General features: G+C 35.0%; 1 protein-coding gene across 1 annotated transcript; it reads left to right on the top strand.

Annotated features, from left to right (window-relative positions):
• Positions 1-8,745: 8,745 nt before the first annotated feature.
• On the top strand, positions 8,746-15,233 carry LOC107471180 (granule-bound starch synthase 2, chloroplastic/amyloplastic). Its single transcript, XM_016090617.3, has 8 exons — positions 8,746-9,626; positions 10,435-10,927; positions 11,330-11,394; positions 11,961-12,038; positions 12,135-12,245; positions 12,450-12,494; positions 13,060-13,233; positions 13,858-15,233. The coding sequence occupies exons 1-8, from the start codon at positions 9,270-9,272 to the stop codon at positions 14,812-14,814; spliced, it is 2,280 nt and encodes a 759-aa protein (XP_015946103.1). The 5' UTR covers positions 8,746-9,269; the 3' UTR covers positions 14,815-15,233.
• The last annotated feature ends 1,611 nt before the right edge of the window (positions 15,234-16,844 follow it).

A 16,844-nucleotide genomic window follows, 5' to 3' on the forward strand; every position in this document is an offset into this window, starting at 1 on the left:
GTATGACATTTGAATTCGACCTTAATACGGTATCTATGGTAGAAGGTGCCGATGAAGAATTTGAACAACAGACGGATTCACCCGACGAGGTTGTTGTCAGTTAATCAATTCTCGAGAATATGAAAACCACACTAGTTTTGATGATGTATGGTAATAAACTGATTTAATTTTTTTGTGTTTTTATGTGCATTTATAATTATATTGTATACTAATTAAATTCATACACATAACATTCATACCTACATATACATAACATCCATAATTACATACAACTAACATCTAAAAATTAAATTCATGTTTATTAGATATTACATCCATACACATATTATTTTTTAGTTATTGCATATGTAAATATAAAGTTAACACATATATTTTTTAAATTTTATCATAATTGAATTTAAAAAAATATCAAATTCTTATATTAATTTATTCAATTGATAAATTTATATATAATATCTATAAATTTATACACATAACATCCATTATTTTATGTTAATAACATTCATAATTTGTATTCATAATATTTATAATTTCATACCTATAATGTTTATAATTAATAAATTTTTATAATTAATATTATCAAATTTTAAACTATTCGCCTTATTGTAATTTTCAAATTATTTCATATGTGCACTAATAGGCCATGATTTTAATTATTTTAATATTTTTATTTAATATTCATATGTATGTTTATTTATTGATTTTAATATGATGAGTTAATAATTATTTTTTAAAAAATTATTTTTTTTAATTTTTATTTATATTTTATATTTTATTTTTTATTTTTTAATAGTCTATATATAAAATATAAGTTGTATAGTAAAAGTTGTTAAAACTTTTTAATTTAATTTTTTTATTTTTTTCAGAGAATTATTACATTTTAATGGATAATAATGTGATTAAGAGATATTAGGGATTTGATTTGTAAGAAACTGAAAATTAATTTTGGAATGAACATTAATAACTCCAAACATAAATGATATAAAGATGTATGTCACTTGCTTATAAAAAATAAAAATTTTTATGTAATATTCTTACATTATAATTATTTTTTACTACCTAACATTAGAAGAAAAGTTTGATAACAAAAAATTTTTAACTTTTAATGTCATCTATTAGCAAAGTTCTTAAATATGAAATGTTTCAAACGATAAGTTGATGTTCCTCGTTAATATTAAGGATTTACACATTTATTAGGAAGATTATAGCTATCTCTTAATTAATTGTTTTTATGTTCTACTTCAGATAATAAATTATAAATGTTTTAATGCAGAAAATCATTAGTATCAAAACAAAACAAAAGAAAGTGAAAAACATAAAAATAGTTTTAATTTTAAAAAATGTGCAAGTATAACGAGGTATTTTTTTCCTCATCATATTTTAGCTCCCTATTATATGAAGTTAAATTTAAACAGTATTAATATAAAAAGATTGACATGTATATGTGACCGTGGCTAATTTTTTTTATATAGAAAAATATTAATATTTTTGTTAAAAATAAAATTATTTAATATAATTATATATTGGTGAATTTTAAAAGTAAGAAGTGAATACGTGGTAATATAGTCAACACATTATTCGAAACGAATTAAAACATGTAAAGAATGTGTTAAATATTTTCATAATATTGTAATATATTTTAAATATCAATATTTAAACAAAATATCAACACTATTTTTATATTAAAAATAATTTTCTGTGTGACCGTATGTAGTTAAATAAATTTTTTTATATAATTATTTGTTATTTATTAATGTAAATAAATAAAACTAAGCTTTTTTTATTCAATAAGTAAACATCATTTATTTTTTTGAAAAAATATTACTTTATTTTTATTCTTTGCATTAGTCGTTACTGTGTGAACAGTGAAGTATCCAAAATCGTTTATAAGACTGTTTATCGCTTTTTAATTTTGATATTGGAGAGTAGTTGGTGTTAGGCGTGGATATGGAGTGACTGGGTGCTTAACAAGGATGTGGTGTCAGGAAGAAGGCCATAACAAGAATCGGACCCAGTGATTCCCCCTCCCACGAATCGGACCCAGCGTTTGGAGGAATCGGACCCTCCGATTGATCATGGACGAAGCGCACCGTCCGATTGCGCCCCCTTCCACGTGTCGAACAGCAGCTTCTCTCCAGGACGGTGCCCCAGCAGCCAGCATACATCCTTTCCCCCACTCCCTCACTCCGAAACATCATTTTCAAGCCTCAAACCCCATTTCTTCCTCTCTGTGTTCATCCTCTTCCTCTCTTCTTCTTTAAGAACGTTGCATGCAATAAAATCTGTAGAAATGGCCAAAAAACACAAAGCTAGAAATGTTGATCGTCCTGAACTTCACATTGTAAATTATTTGTCTCATCCTGATTATGTAAGTTAAAATTTTTAATTTTTTGCAAATTTCTGAATTTTAATTAAATTTTGTAGAAAATTTTTTGTGTTTTATGGTTAAATGTTGAAGTTAGGTAGATAGATATTTAAATGTTGTTTGTTACAGATATTGTAAAAAAATTTTCGGAGTAGTATTAGAAATTTTAATTAATTAATAAAATCTGATGATTAATTTAAAAATTATAATATTAGCAATTATGATAATTTGTTGTTATTATGTTTAGATGTTGTTAGTTAGTTGAAGAATATGTTAGAAATTTTTTTTTAATAGAATTAGAAAATATAATTAGTTAATTAACTTTTGTGATTAATGTTTCTTTGAACTATATCAGTTACAAATAACTTGTTGGGTTATTTAAATATAGATATATAAGATATAGATCTACTAAAGCTGCCTAAGAATAATAATACTACTGTTAAGATATAATAAAAAAATAAATGTTAAATATTATTGTATATATACGTTAATTATTATTAAACAGAAGAAGCAAGATAAATTAGTTGTAATAATTAAGTAATTAAGTAATGAGTATTTAAATTGTATAGTGAAATAGTATAGTTGTTGTGAAGTTGCATTAGAAAATATATTTTTAGTGATTAATCGATTAAATAGTATGATTAATTTAAGTTGTAAATTAGTAATTATTCATGATTTGACTAGTAACATGTTATGTTTTTGCAGAGTTCACGGATGATGACATGTGACCACCCACTGCCTCCTGATCGGTACCATCCGAGTGTAGAGGATCATTTACGGGTTACTGGGTTTTATCATGCCTCTCAGATTGGAGTAGTTCAATGCCAGAAAGCATTGATAAATGCTCTAGTGGAGAGGTGGCGGCCGGAAACACACACCTTTCACCTTCCGATTGGTGAGTGCACAGTGACGCTGGAGGATGTAGCCGTTATTTTGGGCCTCCCGACGAACGGCCTTCCGGTGACAGGGATGACCTTGAGCAGCTTCGAAGCCTTGGAGGGTGAGTGTTTCCATCAGTTTGGGGTTGCACCGAGAAAGGCCGACTGCAGAGGGAGCGGCATAAAATTGACATGGCTTAGGAATCTGAAAGAACGTATACAATTGACTGACGAAAACAGTATGCAGAGGTACATCAAGTGCCACATTATGTTGTTATTGGGTACTATCTTACTTGGAGACAAGTCAGGGGCATCTGTGCACTGGAAGTTTCTACCTTTGCTCCGGGATTTTCATAGTATCAGTCATTTTAGTTGGGGATCGGCATGTTTGGCGCACCTATACAGGTCCTTATGCCGGGCATCTCGTTTTAATTGTAAAGAAATCGATGGTCCGTTAACACTTCTGCTTGCTTGGTTTTGGATCCGCCTACCCTATCTTGCGCCCCCTACTAGGGAACCCCGCAGTTTTCCGCTTGCAAACAGATAACATTGTCAACTTACTTGGTATGTTCATAATTCTATTTAAGATGTGCTAGTGACATAAATAATTTCAGGTGGCGTAACTGGGAGCGTGGTGACAATCGGTATAGATATCTTAGCCTCGCCCACTTTAGAAAGGCATTAGATGAGGTTCAGGAAGGGCAGGTGTATTTTTATTAGAAAAGTATTTGTCTCGAACTGAGGTTGACTGTTATTTGGCTTGTAATCTATTGTGTGTCTTGTGCTGTGTGCAGTTCGTGTGGGTTGCTTATGGTGTGGATCGCATTGATCCGGGCATAATCCCAGAAGACATCCTCATGCACGCAGTAGTGTGGAGCGCTACGGTTCCGTTGATTTCATTCGAATCTATTGAGTGGCATGCAACAGATAGAATTAGAAGACAATTTGGTTTTGTTCAGGGAGTTCCACCTCAAGAATGGAATCTGGGAAGGGCACACGGAGAAACACTGGCTGGTCCTAAGAATCTTGACTGGGCCGCAGCCCCGTCCCATTTAGCCCCGTCCCATTCATGTTGGATTATGCAATGGACAAACAGGTATAATAACGTTCTGACTGAGTATCTGGAACCTTCACAGCATCCGTTGGATGTTTACATACACTGGTATCGTACACAATATGGCAACCATTTGAACTTGTCAAATGTTGTAGTTCAAGAGAACGATGAAGGTGAACAAGTTATGGATGATGAGGGTAACCCAGTTATAAATGATGAGGGTAGCCCAGTAATGGAGGATGAGGGTAGCCCAGTTATTGATGTAGCCAATGAAGAACCGGGGGCTCAGTCACAGCCATACCCAATATGTCAACAATATTGGAGTACCTCACAGTGGGATGCAGGAGAGGGTGCTTCTTTTAGCCAGTTGCTTGGGTTCATGGCTGCGGATGCAGGCCAGTCACAATTTGGTCATCAACCTGAATTTATGCCCGGTAGGTATTCTTTGGACGCGAGGATTCCATGCCACACTGCCTCAGTTGCTTCTGGAGGTTTGGTTTCTGGAGATTCCAGTAGAAGTGACGGCGGTCGGGGGATATTTAATAGCCGGAACCTACGGCGTGTATCAATGGGTCAGATTGAAGAAAATGCCGGGGCAGGTGAGCATGAGACGAATGAGTATGTCGTGGAAGAACCGGATGATGAGGATCAAGACGAGAGCGACGATGAGGAGATGGACGAGGATGAAGAATCCCGCAACAATACCCCTGATGATGGGGATGATGCAGGTCCGACTTTATTTCACTGTCCATTGATTATATTGCATTCATTTCAGGACTTGTGTCTTTATGATTATGATATGAACTTGTTGGTTTTTTTTTTGCTTGTTTATCCCGTGTTTTCATCATTTTGGATAGTCTGTTTCAATAAATTATGTACAGGTGAGACAGATAAACATTACAATCTCAGGGTGGACCCGCCACATCGTAGCGCTAACCGATACACCCCGTCCATGTTCAAGAAGGCCAAGAAGAAATGCAAGAACTTCGTCGAAGACATAAAATGGGCATTGAGAAAGTAATTATGTGGGTCACATAAGTATTGTGTATGTATGTTGGAAACTTGTAATTTGAACTTAATATTGTGTTTGTATGTTGTGTGGGTCACACAAGTATTGTGTATGTATGTGTGTATGTATGTTAGAAACTTGTAATTTGAACTTATTGTGTTTGTATGTTGTGTGGGTCACACAAGTATTGTGTATGTATGTTGGAAACTTGTAATTTGAACTTACGTCAGTGTTTGTATGTTGAAACCCTTTAAATGTGAACTTCATATCGTCGATTATGCTACAACTTTTTGGTTGGATAAAGTACGTAGTCTCAGGTGTCATAAAGAAGTTTCATGAAAGTACAATGTTCCGATAAGGTGGTTAGCACAAACGGATAAACATAAACAAGCAAATGCCATAAAGTACTATAATGAAACATGAAAGGCATAAATCTATTGTCCTGGGTTGCTGGGACCTACACCAGCTGACCGACGGCATCTACTTCGGCTGTGTCCCTCGGCTCCACATTGCCTACAACGCCTAGGAGCACGTAATATTCGTGTGTCCATTTCGTTCAATAAACGTGTCATCCTCGGGCGACCTTTCGTCACCCGTCTCAGGTTCGGATTCGGGACAAATCGAGGGCCGCTGTACACAGGCCACGTTGTAGGATTCCCCAGTGGCCGAAACCTAGCTCGGTAAACCCTCCGAACTCGGTCCATCTTGTAAACTTCGTGGACATACACTCGCCAATCCAGTCGCTGATTCGCACAACATGCAAAAACATGTCGACAGGGAATCCATCCACCTGGAACTCACCACAGTCACATCGTTGTCGACGGAGGTCAACGGCATACTCAGTTCCACCTGGCATCTCACGAACTTCGAAGACCTCATTCATCCTGTCGAAGCAATTAACCTGGATGTTTGATGATGCAAGTTGATTTGCATTCAATTTTGACGTGACAACCTCATAAAAACCTTGTCCAGCTGTTATCCGCGACTCCGCCTCGGTTCTTTTTCTAGTGAACAACTCGTTAAGCCTGTAGAATGTGGCTTTGACAAGTGCAGTTATAGGAAGATTGCGTGCACCCTTCAACACTGAGTTGATGCATTCCACTAGGTTTGTCGTCATGTGACCCCAGCGGTAGCCACCGTCAAACGCCAATGCGTACCGTTCGCGTGGGATTCGGTTAAGCCAGTTCGTATAAGCCTCGCCCCGTTCACGTAAACGCTGGTATCGCACTTCGTATTCGCGCACCGTCCTCGAATAACCTGCACAACAATCAAAGTCACACAAGAGAAGAATTCATGAGAAACACTAATTGAAGGTAACTCGGTTAATAACGAAATTCGAATTATTAAAATTTACCTATATTGATCACAAGTTTTTGCAGGTACGGTGCCTTGAACTTTCTCAAAAAGTTCGACTCTATATGCTTGATGCAAAACATGTGGAATGCTCTCGGGGGCGACCAAGCTCCGTTGCTCCGGGCCACAGCTGCATTGATGGATTCGTGCCTGTCAGAAATCAGTCCCACACCATCCCGAGTCACAACATGTTGTCGCAGGTTACTAAGGAAAAAGTGTCATGCATCAGAAGTCTCCCCCTCCACAAGTGTGAGAACCGTTGTACCTCCTTATAACCCAACAATACTTTCTGCTGATCATGCTAACCCTGATAAGCCAATCACACCCTGATCCATACTGTGTACACTTCGCATAGAAGGTCAACGGCTCCAACTCATACACACGGTAGTCTACGCCTCTTCGGATGGTATAATCTTTCACCGCCATCATAACAGCTTCCCTAGAACTGAATTCCACTCCGATTGCAAATTCACCATCTGCGACCATAGGAATTTATACCACAACGACAGCCAAATCAAAATAATTTAACACAAATACATTTAATAACTGAAATTAAGACTACGTCAATGCTCCCTATATCCACATCAATATAAATATTATTCCTATCATGTTGTCATCCCACTTTTAACATCATACAAACATAAACACATAAAAAAGTTTGGACGAATGCACACAAATTAATATTCATGTGAATTATCTTCTTATTTACATCTATCAACATAGATTATTTCCCAAAGTTTAATACTTTCTATATTTATATGTTAATACGTACCAGCACTCATATATTCCGGAAATTCCGGCGCATGCATGGCTTCCAAGTCCAGAACCCGCATGAAGGACGGCTCCTCAAACGGATCTTCGTTTGCGAGTGCATTTGCAACGTCTCCCACATTTGGAGCCACCACCCCGTCACCTTGATCTTCTTCTCCGTCTGGAGCAACAGCTTCGTAATTACTTTCAAACTCTTCCTCACTGTCACTATCGTATTCTTCCCCTTCAATATTTCGGTCCGCTTCAGATTGTTCGAATTCGACGTGCAACTCTATCACCGATATCTGACCGCGAGTTTCAAAATACATTGAAAACATCTCCTGCATACTCGCTTCGTCGGTTACATACTTGGTTTGATACTGCACGAAACCACCAAATACCGGTATGGGATATCTGTATACCATACATGATATTTTTTTTGATATCTGAAAACCTATCTTCTCACAAATCACACCTTTTAGCTCCTCAAATGAGATTGTGAACGGAATAACAATATCTAACGGCTTCTCGCAACTAAATCTCACTCCTTCAGATGTTTGTAACAGAATCTGACCAAAATAATATACTCTAAGTATAACTCTATCATCCATTTTTCATACTCTCATACATACATATCGACTATACTCTCATTTACTCTTGGAGTTTAAATAAAATAACAGAGACGCAAGGAGAAGTAGAAGAGAAACAGGGGAAAGAAGAAGACGCAGAACAACGAAGACGAATCAGATCTGAGGAGTGCATCCGAGTTTCCAAAAACACACACACACACACAAAATAAAAAATTATTAACTTTGGTCCCTTAAGGAATCGGACCCTACGAGTTCGGTCCAAAAAAAAATTTTTTGCTCATCGGATGGTCCGATTGCTACACACAACTTCAATTTTTTTTCCCGCACAACGCAATCGGACGGTCCGACTCCCCCCTGCCATGGCTCAGAAAAAGCTGCCCCACACTATTGTCTAATACCAACATATACCATATCCAAACACAACTCACAAAACCCTCCAATATTGAAAAAACTAAGCCACTATTTGTTTATAAAAATAAAATATTTACACAGAGATATAAATTTTATATTTATTTTAATAAAAAATATAAAAATATTAATAAAAAATATCATTTATTTTTATTAAATAAAAAAATAAAAAAATAAATTTTTATAATTTACCAACAAATAAAATATAAGAACATAAAATATTGCGTCTTTATGTTGTCCTGTTTTCTATATGTTGTCTTATCATCTTCTAGAAAACAAACGAAGGCTAAAGGATTTGGAAAATTCACAAGAACAAGACACGTTCACAGCAACTGTAGAAACCAAAATCGATTATCTCATGAAAAAAAAAAGGGAGTAAAAAATTCACCTTTTTCGATCCATAGCAGGTTACAGTTAGTAGCTTAGAATATTCACAAATCACAGCAATGGGACCCTAAAAATTTGTGGCCACAATAACATTCTCATCCAAAATTCTCAACATCATCATCATCGTTTTTCATCAATTATTATCACTGCTGTTCCCTGTTTGAACCCTTGTTTTATTTTTATTGTTTTTTTCCCTATTTTTTGTTACTCTTTTCACAGTTCTCATCCAATTCACAACCACCATTTATTCCATGGTTTTTTCTGCTTTCTCACCATTCCCAGAGAAAGAAACCACCTTTTCGCTCCACTTTCTTCACTTGGGTCAGCTCCGATTTGAAAATCTCAACTTGGGTTTTGTTCATCACTCACTTTCACCTTCTGGGTCTCCACGCTTTTCACCTCACCTCATCAAAAAGACAAAAGTAACCCCTTTTATTGTTACTCTCTCTCTCTCTCTCCTTGATCATCATCACCAATGGCTTCAATTGGTTCATTGCCATTTCTTGTGGAAGCAAATGCTGACACCACAGTGCTAATGCTTCACACCAAGAACAATAATCACCACAACCGTCATCATCATTATCATCATGGTGCTCTTAAGTTTCCAGCAAAGTTTGGAACTTTAAGTGGTTCTTCAGTTTCTGAGAATTCAAGGGGCAGAGGGTTGGGGCGTGGTAGAGTGCAACATAGGTGTGGAAGGCGCATCATAAGAGCAGTGGGTAAGAGCAATGGGAAAAGTGAGGATAATGATGAGTCAGAGGATGAAGCTCTTCAAGCCACCATTGAAAAGAGTAAGAAGGTTCTTGCTATGCAGAGGGAACTTCTTCAACAGGTGAATGATTTGGAATATATTTGTTTTTTATTTAAGAAAAAAAAGGTTGAACTTTTTCCATGTTAAGCCATACACAAAAAGTTTCAAGTTGAGTCCCTTCAAAGCTGTTTTTAGTTGATTTACTTTATCCCCCCTTTTTTTGTGGCTAGAGTGTTGAGTGATTCTATGTAATTGGACGATTAGGACCTTAAATTATGAAAAAAAAAATGACGAGCATCCGTTTCCTTTTTGGCAGAAATGCTGAGAAAGGTAAAGCAAATGGTGATAAAAACTAAAAAGCAATGGTTAATTTCAGCTTTGGGCCGATTAACTTTCTTATTCAGCTTTGGATATTGATCACTGCATAATAACGACATAATCTAAATGGGACTTTGTTATTTGAATTGAATAAGCTGGTTATTCATTCTCTTCTGAATAACTTGCCAAAATTATGAGGATATTTTAAAGCAGTTAATACGTTTGTTGAAATAACAGTAGCTTCTCGATCATGTGTTTGCTAGATGCACATGTATTGAACACAATCTGGTATTGGGTTAAACAGAATCTCATTCTCATAAAATTTTAACCAGTTACTTCTAACACTGTTAAGCGAAGCATACTTAAAATATTAAAAAGTGGCCTGAGGCTGAGATTCATGAGTGAGTTCAAGGGATATGAAGTTCTATAGTTTCCTTATTTATGATAATGGAATTGATAATACAGATTAGATCTGTATTTCTCAGAGTTACGTCATTTGTTCTCTTTTTTTATGTTTTATGATAATAAAAGTCCATACGGTGGTCTTATAATGCTTCGCTGTGTATTTCAGATTACTGAAAGAAAGAAGCTGGTTTCTTCTATAGATAATGACACCATTCCTGAATCAGAGGGGTATGGAAGCAATGATGAATCTGTGTCAAACCCCTCAAAACAACCGAAAACTTCCATTGGTCGAGGCGATGCTGTAGAAAACCAAAATGGTGGTGTTAATTTAAACAATTATGCCCATTCCAGTGAAGAGGAGATAATAGATTCCCCAACCCGTGAAATGGCTTCCTCTAGTTTACAATTCAATGAACAATTGGAGAACAAGAGATATGAGACAATCAAGCCAGATACTCTTCCAGCCTTCCTTATGAACCCCGAAATATCAACTCCTCTAGAGATTGAACAGAATGTTGTGAACGATTCAAGTTCAGAGGTCGTTACTAATGAAGCTGAAAATGCTGAGCATGAAGGTGAAAAATTGCCACCATTGGCTGGAGCCAATGTCATGAATGTTATAATAGTAGCAGTAGAATGCGCTCCTTGGTCAAAAACAGGTAATTTTAAATCATTTTTATTATTCAATAGAATGTTTTCCGTTTGTAATTGTATCAGGAGCTCGACTATGATAGTTTAAATTCTATACTTGGCTGATTTTTCTGGCAACCAGTTCATCATCACCATGTCCATATTTTGAAAGTTTTCTATTTTTTTGTTTGTATATTCATCATTGCAAGCTTTGTTCTTTGATTGAGTTACGGCATTAGCAACTTAGCAGCCAAATGTGGCACGCACATGAAATCTTAAGCATTCATATGCTGCAACTAGTTTCTTGAAGCGAGTCCATAAACTCTTCCACTAATGTTCTTTGATGGACCAAATTTTTCGACCTGTGGTTGTCCTTCAGTGCATGCTGTTCTTTCTTATGTAATTTACAGACTCACACCTGAACTTACCAGGTGGACTTGGAGATGTTGCTGGTTCATTACCAAAGGCCTTGGCTCGGCGTGGACATAGAGTTATGGTAATATGTTGTTTTGTCGGTAATTTGTCTGAGTATCATGTGTCTGGAAAGATAATCTAATCTTTGAAATCACTGCTTGATCAATGAAGAATCATGCAAACACAATCTTTTCAACTGGGTAATGAAATGTGTTCATCCTACTTCAATTGTTTCTTGGTCATTTATTCCTTCTTTGCTTATTAGATACATACTGAAAGGGTGATTTTCCGTCTCTTATCTCATTTCATATTTTGCCATTAAAATGCATAATATCAAAATAATAGTCCTACATATAGAAAAAGGTTCTAGTCTTTATTTTCATATTTGCATTTACTCTAGGACACTTTGGAAACAGGTCTTTATTTACCAACTTCCAAAAGAAAAGCAACATGGGACTCTCTAGGCCATAGACATGTGTGGTTTTTGTCCATATTTCCCCTTATTTTATGCTAATTGTGGATCCAATATATAGCTTGTATCATGGCTCATAAGATTATTATTAGAATACTTTAATGGATTCTAAGGTTTGTATTCTATGAATGCTTTCTTTTAAAACTTATTGCTCTCTTTTCTTTATCTCTTTGTAGGTTGTAGCACCTCGATATGGTAATTATGCTGAAGGACAAGATACGGGTATACGGAGAAGATACAAAGTAGATGGTCAGGTGTGCAGCAGCTACTCTGTTCCTAATCAGTTATAATTTGTAAATTTCTGAATTGCTATTGCCTTGACTTAAATTCCTTATTTTTTCACTTTACAGGACATGGAAGTATTGTATTTCCAGGCCTATATTGATGGTGTTGATTTTGTTTTCATTGACAGTCCAATACTTAGGCATATAGAGAATAACATATATGGTGGGAACCGAGTGGTAAGTTTGATATAAACTATAACATTACCTAACACCTAATGATTGTGTATGAAGTGACTAAAATGCTCTGGTGTTTAGATTTAAGGTATCTTAGAAACTCATCTTGCATTGTTACGTATTAAAGACTGCTCAGATAAAAGAACCTACAGTTCTGCTATCATTATTTCTTAGATTTTGACTCTAGCTTGTCCTTTATTGGAACAGGATATTCTAAAGCGAATGGTGCTGTTTTGCAAGGCGGCTGTTGAGGTACATGAATCAAATGTTTTGTGATGAGATCAATTATACAAATGACCAATTATAACAATTATTGTACCTGAAGACCTTTTATCACGACACATTATAGCACCCAATTGTAAATAATGTCTTGTTTAATTTGAAGGTGACATTAGGCTACCTTACATTGGGTGAAAATAGTAAATAACTAGTTGTAAATTTTCTTAAAGGGAATGTCACATAAATTCTGGTTTCATCCTGGTAAATCTAAGAAATAATTGCCATCAGACCGGTGACAAAATGAGGAATTTCCATCTTCATGTGCTGGAGATTACAAATTTCTCTTATATATCAGCATATGGAATATCTTAACCATTTCCTAACTACAGTGAAATTCAAAAGTATATTGATATGATTACAGTAAAATTTGAAAGTGTATTGATGATTATCATCAAATAACATTGGTTACCATGATTTTTATCTGAAATTCCAAATGATTTTTATCAACAGTCAAAAGTCACTCTAGCGGATGCGATTCTTGTGTGATTCTGATTTTTGCTTACTTTGTATAAGAATAATTGAACTTAATGATTTTCAGGTTCCATGGTATGTTCCATGTGGTGGTGTTTGCTATGGAGATGGAAATTTGGCCTTCATAGCAAATGATTGGCATACTGCATTGCTGCCAGTATATCTGAAGGCATACTATCGCGACCATGGTTTGATGCAGTATACAAGATCCGTTCTCGTGATTCACAACATAGCTCACCAGGTTCCTTCTATATACAGTGATTTTAATGCAAGTTAATTCATTGTTTTGAATGGAGATAGACATGCATATTTTCTGTTTTCGCTTGTTGTCTGTTACCAGATCAAACTAAAAGAAGCTGATATTATATATGTTCAGGGAAGGCATGCATTTTGAAGAGTAATGTGTGGCATAGAATTAAGGCTTCTGAATCACCTTTTATCTAAATGGTTAAATTGATTTTTGTTTTTTGTTTTATATGAAAACAGAAAATGAATGAAAGGCTATGGGCCTATGGATAGTATCTTTAGTGTCTCTCTATAACTGTTATTGATCTTTAGTCTATGCTCCAATAACTGAACTTCAACCTCAAAATTTACAATATGCTTCGAATAATCGAGAAGTAAAAACGGTGTGAATATCCTGCTCTCAACTTCTTTGTGAATATCATAGTTAATTATGTAAATGTTCATTTATCTCTTTAGAAAGCAAATCAAGTACATATCTTCTCAATAAATGAATTGAAAGCTTGCATTGCTTGTGGATTGCATCTAAATTGAGTGCATGTTTTAAGTGTTTGAGGTTTTGTTGCATCTATTTTGATATAGTGAAGGAACTTTCACATTCTCACATTTACTTTCTTTATAGGGTCGAGGCCCTGTTGATGATTTCCGCTACGTGGATTTACCTGAACACTACCTCGATCTATTCAGGTTATATGATCCCGTCGGAGGCGAACATTTCAATATCTTTGCAGCTGGTTTGAAGGCAGCAGATCGTGTTGTCACCGTCAGTCATGGATATGCGTGGGAAGTTAAAACTTCCGAAGGAGGTTGGGGTTTGCATAACATAATAAACGAGAGTGACTGGAAACTGAGGGGAATTGTCAACGGAATCGACACCAAAGATTGGAATCCGAAGTTTGATGTTCACTTGACATCAGATGGCTACGCCAACTACTCTCTCGAGACCCTTCATAGCGGCAAGCGTCAATGTAAAGCAGCCCTGCAAAAGGAGCTTGGTTTGCCTGTCCGTGAGGAAGTTCCAATATTGGCTTTCATTGGAAGGTTGGATCATCAGAAAGGTGTTGACATCATAGCCGAGGCGATTCCTTGGTTGGTCAGCCAGGATGTGCAATTAATCATGTTGGGGACCGGCCGGCCGGACCTAGAAGAATTGCTTAGACAATTTGAATCCCAACACCATGACAAAATTAGGGGATGGGTCGGCTTCTCCGTGAAGATGGCTCACAGGATAACTGCAGGCTCCGATGTACTGCTCATGCCATCAAGATTCGAGCCATGTGGACTGAACCAACTCTATGCCATGAGTTATGGAACCATTCCGGTTGTACATGCAGTCGGTGGACTGAGAGACACAGTGCAGCCTTTTGATCCGTTTAGCGAGTCAGGTCTCGGGTGGACATTTGACAGCGCCGAAACTCATAAGCTCATCCACGCGTTGGGCAACTGCTTATTAACGTATCGCGAGTACAAGAAGAGCTGGGAAGGGCTTCAACGGCGGGGAATGATGCAAGATCTTAGTTGGGACAATGCTGCTCAGCAATATGAGGAAGTTCTTGTTGCTGCCAAATACCAATGGTGATTTCTTGTTGTGCAAGGCAAAGGAACTTATCAAATTGTTTATAGGCAAGATATTTCTGAAAATTTTTCATGGTACCATTGCAACCTGCATGATGTGAGTCCCTAGAGCCATTTTTGTCATATAAGCTAAGAATCATGAAATGCCATTATTAATGGAAGGGTCACCTACTACTATATACATAGGAGTGAAAATGATCTAGTGTGAGCGCTTGCTTCTGTTGGGGAGAGGGGCATTTAGGTCATTTACAAGAAGCTACTCATTTTTTGTGTCTTTGGGTCTTGAATGGCAATTTTGTCATTACAAATAATCATCAGTAAGTATTCAACTTAAAGGTGTTAAGAGTGTTGGTGGTCGATTTGGATTGATTTTAAGTGGAAAAGAAATTTTAAAAAATAATATTTGAAGACAATAATTTATTATATTTTTTGGTGGTATTTATTTTATTTGAAAGTCATGGGATCAGTACTTTTTATTAATTTTGACTAGTATTTGATCCGTGCAAATGTTAAATTGTTTTTAATAAATAAATTATATCAATTCATGTGTGTAAATTTGATGTTAAATATAAATATTTTAAATATAAAATATGTTTTATATATGCAAATTTTCATAAAAATAGATGTAAATTATTATTGGTTAATTATTAATAAAAAATAATAATATTTGTTGGTTCTATAATTTTTTTTATATATTGAGTAGTAAGTACAATGTAAACATGTAATTTAGTGTAGCTTTTATCTATTTTTGAATTGCATGGCTTGATTGGTTTTTGAAAAAATAAAAAATTTATTTTTAGAATATTAAAATATAAAAACTTAAGTGAATAGATAAAAATTAAAATTTTTACTTTGAATCTATTGCATGGATAAAAAAGAAATAATGAATCTTTTTAATATCCTTAACAATTGTCATTAGGATAATTGTTAGCTAATTTTTTAATTTTTTTTAGACAAGTAAAATATCAAGCCCAAAAAAAGAATATGATACAAGTTCAAATAAATAAGACTAAAATATACCATCATTTTAACTACTCAGACATATATAATTAATGACTTTACAGCATAAAGCCATAAACCATGATATAATTTTTTTAGGTATTGATTAATACTGATTTTTCTTTTTCATTTCCTATCTTACTTTTATCTGCTCATCATGATAAATTCTTTAACCGCTGTCAATTCATCTCCTAGGAGTCTCACTCTTCCTCAGCTCCCTTAAGTATTAATCTTCATGATGGCTCAACATATTTTCTACCTTCAATGCAAATCCATCTATCTCCATAGTTGTTTGAAGAAGTTTGAGGATGTATTTCTGGCTTTATTTTAAGAATGTACCACTTCTTCTTTCAAAATTTAATATTAAAATATTATTTTTTTAATTATTTATTCAAATGCTATTATTTTCATATTACTATAATCAGTTAAAAATAAAATAATAAATTAACTACTACCTTAATAAAAAGATAATATTTAGATAATTAGTTATAAAATAATGACATTTTAATAATATGTTTCAAAAAAACTTTATATTCAATCAACTTTCAACCTATGCCAACGAGTTATAACTCAAATGACATAATATTTTCATATATTTCATAAAATACAGTTTTCGTACACCATCAACTTAAAAAAGTACACAAAGAGAGGTTACATATACACAGACATGTTCCTCCTTGTCTCTCTGTTATTTCTGGAGAAAATATTGAGATATGAGCAAGCAAGCATCTTGGTGTCACCGGAGAGTTACAAGTGAGTTCCACAAGTCTGCAACTACTTGAAAATTTTTAAATATGTCAAAGGAATGAGGCTAACCCATCAATATAAATTTAATAAAAAAAATATTATTTATGTTTTGAGCAATATTTTGAATATATCCTAATTGAAAAGTTCTTGTCACCATCTATATCATATAGTCAATGTGGCTGTTAACAATCCACATCAGTATAACGGCAGTTAACAAAAGGATTAACAAAGATTTAGGTTTTGCAACTTGAGAGATTTATTTGGTTATTTTAAAAAATTAGAGACGTA

This window comes from Arachis duranensis, chromosome 10 (genome assembly GCF_000817695.3).
Source record: "Arachis duranensis cultivar V14167 chromosome 10, aradu.V14167.gnm2.J7QH, whole genome shotgun sequence".
In the NCBI taxonomy this organism is placed as follows: Eukaryota; Viridiplantae; Streptophyta; class Magnoliopsida; order Fabales; family Fabaceae; genus Arachis; species Arachis duranensis.